Source organism: Saccoglossus kowalevskii, chromosome 5 (assembly GCF_978046115.1).
Source record: "Saccoglossus kowalevskii chromosome 5, keSacKowa6.1, whole genome shotgun sequence".
Taxonomy (NCBI): Eukaryota; Metazoa; Hemichordata; class Enteropneusta; family Harrimaniidae; genus Saccoglossus; species Saccoglossus kowalevskii.
This window is the reverse complement of record NC_140645.1, coordinates 40,851,360-40,859,241: the sequence shown is the minus strand read 5'-3', so window position 1 is coordinate 40,859,241 and position 7,882 is coordinate 40,851,360. Positions and strand designations below refer to the sequence as shown.

The window sequence follows — 7,882 nt, the reverse complement described above, 5'->3', positions numbered from 1 at the left end:
GTAACGTTGTGTTAGCTACGACAGACAATGTATAACGATGGATTTTCAGTTGCGGAATGGTGAGGAATGCACATGGCGATAACTGCTTACACCAGCGTATTTTCCTATATTTAAGCTTTCGGGTGATACATAGGTTTTATAGTAGCATTCTTATTAGCTTTCATAGTATGTCCGAGTCACATGTCCATTTTCCTCTGTTGTTAGCTTTGAGGATTGGTCAGCTGATTTGACCTTCGTAACGAACAAACAAAAACACGTCAATACAGGTGTTTGTGATGCTTGGTCTAATTCAGTTTAAAGTACAAGCATTTCGCTATGTATGTATGTATGTATGCATGCATGCATGCATGCATGTCAACACGCCCATCGCTACTGATAATCGTGTTCCTCACCAAAGACAATTGTAAAAAAAAATGTTGCTTTTAAATAACAACACCACTACAACTGCACTAGACATATATATGCATCCTAGTGTATGTTGGTGTGACTGCATTGCAATTACCACTAAATCAGATCGCACCAAACAAAACAATGACGTAACTCCGAATAAAGTATCTCTCTAGAAAGTTTCTCTATTGATTACCAATGCATGACAATGTCTGTAAACTTGATGAGCTTTCCAAGTTTGACCAGAATGTCGACAGTTTTTGCGCAGCATCGTTGTTTTAATAATTTACAGTATAAAATGAAAACTTTCTAAGACATATATTGATATTGTAGTGATTCATTCGAATCTCATATTTAAGTTTTCGACTGAAACGCGTTAATGATAAACAATGATGCGTTCACCTGCATACACAGAGTCGGTCTTTGTCTCTTGTCGTTCCACTACGATTGCGGCGATTTTGTGTCCCGTAGTCTAGCGGCAAATACCGTTGAGAACAGTATAACCGTATACGCAGCGAGGAAGAGACCAGAAATCGATTCTATTGAAAACAATTTTCAATGCTTGTAAATATTTTGTTCAAGTGCACGTTCGTCGCGGTGATTATCAGGCAATTCACAATTGACGAATTTGTAGTTATCTTATTGCTGTGCAAATGTCGACTCCGATAGGAAAGGTTTGATCTTATACCTTATACCGAGGGCTCTTCGGAAATGTCGCGGAATGTAACTATGCATGTCCATTACACTTTCAAATGTTTTTGTATGCCTGCAGTATCTCAGCATAAAACTGCATATTCGTGATGTCCGAGGCTAACAACCATTAGACCGGAACCGGAAATTCACCCATTTGTCGATATGTTCATTTCTGGCTCTCATACACCCGTACACAATCATTTCCTGCATCGGCGACAACAACTTTGAAGGTGGAATCCGTGTTTGACACTGCAACTCCCCGTGGCTTATTGACCTCGTCTTCTATCCCATCCACGCGGCAGATGAAAGCACCGCGAGACGTGAACATCTGTACGCGGTGGTTACTTGTGATGAAGATGTTGTCGTCTTTGTCAATGGCGACTCCTGACGGATGTTCGAATTTGCCGTCTCCTTGACCTTCTGACCCGAACTGGTACAGGAAACGCCCTCTGGAGTTGTATACGATAACTTTGTGACCGTTGTAGTCTGGCAGGATGATGTGGTTCTTGCTGTTCACGGCAATGAACTTCGCCGACTGTGGTAACATATCAGGGGAATTTCTCTCTTTGTAACGGAAGCTGCCTGCTTTGGTCCCGTAATGTGTGAAACAGCTGATCGCCGATGATGCTCCATCGGGCTGTCCTGATGGAACGTCCACGACATGCACGCGGCGACGAACATCGACGACGATACCCAGTGGTTTAGTTAATCCACTCTCGCCAAAATGAAATGGAGTTGGTGTTCCATCTCGTCGAAAGCTGATTAAACAGCGATTAGTTCTCTCGGTAACAATAAATTCGCCTTTCTCTGTCGCTGCGACGTCATAGGGCTTGAACGGTGCATTCCACATTCGACTGTTTGCCGTAAATTGGTTCTTACAGCGTCCGTTGTTGTCAAAGACGAACACGCGCTGGTCGTCACTGCTCACCACAATGATATCGCCCTCACAGGTGATGGTCACGCCACGTGGGAACGTTAGTTTGTGTTTCCAACTAGTTCTATCCTTCATAATCAGCGATAGCCGTCGTCGAAATGTCGGCTCGATTTCCGTAATTGTCAATGCCAAACGAAATCTGAAAGTTGTCTGTGAATCTCTGCTCGTCGATACGACGCCTATTTTATCCGTTGTCAGGCAGTTGGGGAACTTGTTATTTTTGGTGAATTTTATTGACACCTGTTCAGGTACCTCGGCCCTTTCTTCTAACAGTTCTCGCATTTTTTCTTCAGCCTGTTTTTCCAAGCAGAGGAAGCCAATATCATTACTCTGGTTTAGCATCACTTCTGCGAAAGAACACGATTTTTCTATTTTTGTCGACAGCATCTCCATATTCTCCTTTCGCATCAAGACCTCCTGACTTTCGTCGGAGTGTTTCTCTCGGAGTTGCCGTATAAGAGACTCTTCATTTCGCCGCAAAAGTTCAACCAGGTGACGTGTTGTGGACCTCACATCTCGTTCCGCGTGCTGCAACTCTCGGTCAATTTCTCGCGAGAGTTTGTCAACTTCTTTAATGTCTCCTTTGACTTTGCTAAGCTTTCTAGTCATGCTTTTCTTTGCCGACCACAATGCCGATCGACGTTTCGTTAGTGCTTCTTGAAGAGGGATATGCGCATGCGCGGGTTGAACGTGCTGGTATACAGCACATTCGAGACAAATTGGAATCTTGCACGTCCCACAGTAGAGCTTGATTTGGTTCCCGTCATGCACCGGGCATACAATTGGTCTTACAAATGGCGATTTAGTTTGAAATGTTGCTTCGTATTCCTCGACTGTAAATTGCTTATGTGTTTTTGTGGCTTTGAGATTTTTGTGCGAGTTTGAGCAGATATCACACAAAAATTGTCCACATTCGACGCAATAGACACGCGCGCCCCTCTCACAGCCACCTTCGCACATTTTTCCCTGGCGTTCCTCAGTAATGGCATCCTCTCCTCCCCAGTCGATAAAATCCATTAAGTCATTCAAAAAATAACTATCCGGGAGGCCATTTATACCATTCGGGGGCAATTTGTGGAGACGTCTGTCCAATGGGCAGGTAACGGTGTTCTTTCCGCTCTTGGAAATAGACACCAAACATTCTCGACAGAAGGAATGAAAACATGGAAGTATTTTCGGTTTACGGAATCGATCTAAGCATATGGGACACTGAAGAAATCTCTCATCGAGCTGTTCTCTTGAGAAACTTGACGACGCCATGACTGGAATAAAACAAAAAAGGAATGTTAATGCCACACTATTTACAATAAGGGCGACTTTGAAATAGGTTTAGTTTGTGTGTTAGATACTTGCGCACAATATGAAATAATAAACTGCGCAAATACGCATGTCGATTGAGATTTTGGAACGTACCATAAATTAAAAACGCAAGGGAGTATTATAATTCAATAATGTCTCTTAAGATGATATTATAAGTTATTAGCACAGATATTCGTTAACGTTTCGAGAATGTTGTGATATGAAATTTTAGGTGAAAATATCACCGTATTTCGCTACGAGCATGCATGGCGCTACGCAGTACATTTCAATGCTGAGTGCGCCCTCTATAATTAATATCTACAAAATGCCTCACCATGGTGATATAGCCATGGATATAAACAGAAACAAAAATGTCCCGCTTAGCCGGCGTAAAATCGTAGCAGTTTATCGAACACAAATAGGCGTGTATTGCAAGTTAGTGCATGTATTCTGAGACATTATTGTGGGTATGTCGGCTGAGTTGCCATGGAGATACAAATTCAGTTTTTATAAAATAACTTCGTAGTAAGAGAGAAAGGCTCGGAACTATTCGATTAATACCACCATGGTCCACGTTGTCTACGTAAGTTCAGATTTTGGTCCACGTGTACATATCGGCAACTCAAAATAACAATCCATAGAAACGGCGTCTGTCATGGTGACCACTGAACATGTATAAACGCAGGATTCAGGATATACGAATATTCGTGTCACAAAATATACACCGACCATGTTGCACGGTAAGCACAAAAGGGTGGTTATGGATTGTTCTCAATTATAAGGCGAGACTGACATGCATGTTGACTTCGATTCAACAAACTTTTAGTTGATGAAAATAAATATTGTTCACCAATCGACCCTGTGTGTAGTCTCACCCCGTGGTACATACAGTGACCCCTCTCTAAGTCGCGCCTCGGTAAGTCGCGATTCGGCTAAGTCGCGGGTACTTGGATGGCTCCCAAAATTTCTATTGAGTTTTGACAGCAGTTTTGAAGTACAAAGACTAATGTTTCGTGGCATAGTGTTTTTAACTAACCGTTAAAGAGACAACTTAACACCTACTGTCCGTCAATTGCTGAGATGCATTGGGTGATGGCAGCCTTATTCAAGGTGTCAACAGGGGTGTCGAGTAGTGTCCGTACGTACTTCTCGGCCGGTCCCATTTTGGTATACCTTTAAAAAACTCGCTACAATGAGTTGAATTCATTATCTGATTTCTATTTCTCGATTGAGCGTGTCAAAGCGAAAGCTATCCAGCTTGTTCGTACGCCATAAACTCACAGCGATCGACCGTGTCAAGAAGAGGTGAAACCAAGTTAAGTCGCGGTTTTTGCTTGGATCCCGACACCCGCGACTTAGCGAGGGGCCACTGTATATATATTGTATACGCTGCGTGCGTCTAACTACGTGGGCGGTGGGACCAATATTAAACACTACGCAATGCTATGTCTGTAGTGCTTAAACTTGCATATCCCTAGAATTTAGTTCCCGGTGAAAAAAAATGTAATTTCCCAAAGCTTGTGTCCATCATCTGAGCTTATATGTTCATATCGGAAGAAACTTGACAACAGACGTACGAAACTCACTAGTTTGGTTTACATTGAGATTCCAATATTAAATTGATGAACTGAAATATTCCCTGTTTACATGCTATTTGTTTGACCAAACCCCCAAACACACGCGACCGGTTTCACATTACATCATTTTCGCGTGACCTCGGGACATGTGACGTCAGAGAACACATTATCGATGCATGAGGAAAGTGTGATCTCAAATAATTAGTTCTGAACCGAAACGGAGGTCGAACCGTTTCGTCTCTTGTATCCGTGCCGTGCCGTGTGTAATTAAGGGGCAAGCCAGTGTAATTTCGTTTCGTTTTAGGTAAGAACCAGCTGTTGAAACGTGAATTCACGACTCCGGCATTCAGGCAAGGGATAAGTATAAAACCATGGATGAAGTCAATTATCATATCTCCAGGATAACCCTAATTATTTCGCCAGTCTTGACATTAACCGATAAAGCATAATGTTTATTTATCAACCAAATCAGGCGTCCACCTAGCCTGCTGCCCATCCAGCTCAAAGCCATCTATCTATCGAAACAACAATATATATGTAAGATCTCGTGTGTTTTCGAAAAAATCCACTCGAATAAGCATGGGCAATTTGTCATACCATGAACTTTATAATTTGTAGTGACATCACGGTCCCTTCCAAGGATGTCTGCTATATCATGATTATTTAATGCAATTAAAAACAAAATACATCAGTTAACCGCACTAATTGGATCCAAGGCCGGATACACACACGGCCCCTTACAGTGAAACCAGCTGGTTGGAGTATGGACGCGATAACTGATGGCAACTGTGGTTCCATTCACAAACAAATAAAACTATACTGATTCATATACATTTTACGTACTGAGAATTTTTCTTCAGACTCTTGAAAAATTTCATTCGCAGATTTGAGTTCCACAGTTAAGTGCTTTCACGGCGAAATGCCAAAAAAACAACTACGTCACGGTGATCCATTTAATGGACATTGATGAAGCCATACAACTGAACATAAGGCGTTGATTAAATTATCAAGACATACATTAGTTATACCATGGAACTACAAATCGTGTATTTCCATGGTTATACTTATGTGTACGAACACGTATACACCTATGGCAGTTACCATGACTATTTGTAAAGCGCGTTGCTATATGAGAAACGTTTAATGTTGATACTGACTGGAGCGAATTATCGATCCTCTAATTCATGCGACCATGGAGGTAAAAAAAGATGATGCGACGTATAGATAGAGACGATAGATCGAATATCGACAATAAATTCATTGACACTACGGAGCCTATTGGAACTAAGATTGAAAATGCTCACAAAAAAACGCCCACTTAAAGCTTATAGATTCAAACAAGATGTGAAAAGTTTCACAACACCCGGAGGTTGTTTTAGCGAATGCAGCAGACTTCCCGCCCCAATCACAAACAGTGCAAGTGATACCATTGTTTGGATGTTCAGTGTCGAGGTTGGCTCTCTTAGTGAAAGACTCGGGTGTATAAAGTCGTTAGCGCCATTTGTGTAAAGCTGGTGACAGAAACAACACAGCACCATCCATTATACTGTGTTTATGGCTAGCGGCGATAATTATTTAATGCTGTGTATGTTGGACTTCGAAGTCAATAAGCAAAAATAACATACGGATTTGTTTTCAAACACACGTATGTGAGATAACTATTCGGATTGCAAACGCTATTAAGGTGTGGGTTGAATTTATTCATTAGTGGAGTAAACATATGTATTATCACAGTCCCTCTATCCGGGAGTGTGGTATTATGGATAGTTGGCGATCGCTTGTTGCTGGTTGTGTTTCGGGAAACGACAAGCGACGTAATGGAAAACGTAGTTTACCCACGTTCGCAATGGTCTGGAACCGTGGCCATGCGCTATGGCTATACGAAGTGTGCTGGGTCTGTATTAAACTAATGATACGAAGCCAAACAAAATACACAAACCCTTGAAGTAGCAAAATAACGTCTACGAACTGGAAACCATAGATCTATTGTGAGGGTGGATGTGAAAACGAATCCGCACAATCGACCAGCCATTGATATGCAAATCGCGTACTAGGCTAACAACGGCATCAAATAGGTCAGCCATTGTGGTATAGGGCGACTCACATGCCAACGTTTTGTCCCAGTAATAAGTAATGGCGTTATATTATTCAAGTCCGAATCACGCAGATATATGCCTACATTGCTGTACGTTATAGAGCACGGAGATATCCGTCTTCAACGATATAATCCGGTACTTGATGTCATTGTTAACATGGAACATAACCAAATAAATGATAGTGTACTTACGTGTTCACTTCCAATACAACGGCTTAATTATTCTTCCGATTGACTGCACTATATCTGTCGTATTCTCGATAAACGACAGTAACCTGGACAAAACGTCTGTGGGCGTTTTCCCCAAACGTATCCATCCTAGAAGACGATCGTTCCCAGTCCCGAGACCGTACACATTACAACTACGATGCACTGCCTTCCGTACGTGGGAACTCTGTGAAAAAGCTGTTCCCCATACAAAGAGGTCAAATGTCAAGCATTCACAGCAGAGCGAACCCAACGTTAATCCCAATACGGTGGTGTCAATAACACGGCCGTGTGCATTATGGAAGTTTGAAAAGGTTTCAATGTACTGGGTGGGAGAGGTTATCGGACAACAAAACCTTACATTTGTATTGCCTATAATGTCCTAGTTACATGGAAAGTCGGCATATCTCGGACTTGCAGGCGCCGCTCACTTGAATACATCCCCGCCATGGATGTCTTTCTTGAGCATGAGTAACCATGCTTATATTTTGGGTTACTAGTATAGTCAATGGCAAGAGTGGGTATATTTTACATTTCAGATGGATTTATGAGGCATTTCACGATATATACATGTAGTTGAAAATCGATATTATCTCCGATTGAATATCGTTAAACTTGAACCCCGAGTTATAATGTAATCAAACAATCAAGTGCGTGACATTAGTTTGTATTTCATCTTCACCATAGAAA

At 41.8% G+C, this 7,882-nt stretch overlaps 1 protein-coding gene across 1 annotated transcript; it reads right to left on the bottom strand.

Moving 5' to 3' along the window:
- Positions 1-1,101: 1,101 nt before the first annotated feature.
- On the bottom strand, positions 1,102-7,343 carry LOC100369218 (uncharacterized). The gene is made up of 2 exons (XM_002732992.4): positions 7,178-7,343; positions 1,102-3,276 (listed from the first exon to the last, which is right to left on the bottom strand). The coding sequence occupies exon 2, from the start codon at positions 3,272-3,274 to the stop codon at positions 1,247-1,249; it is 2,028 nt and encodes a 675-aa protein (XP_002733038.2). The 5' UTR covers positions 3,275-3,276; positions 7,178-7,343; the 3' UTR covers positions 1,102-1,246.
- Positions 7,344-7,882: the final 539 nt, after the last annotated feature.

Excerpts from the sequence above, each read along its gene's own strand:
- LOC100369218 (XM_002732992.4), bottom strand. The coding sequence starts at position 3,274 with ATGGCGTCGTCAAGTTTCTCAAGAGAACAGCTCGATGAGAGATTTCTT.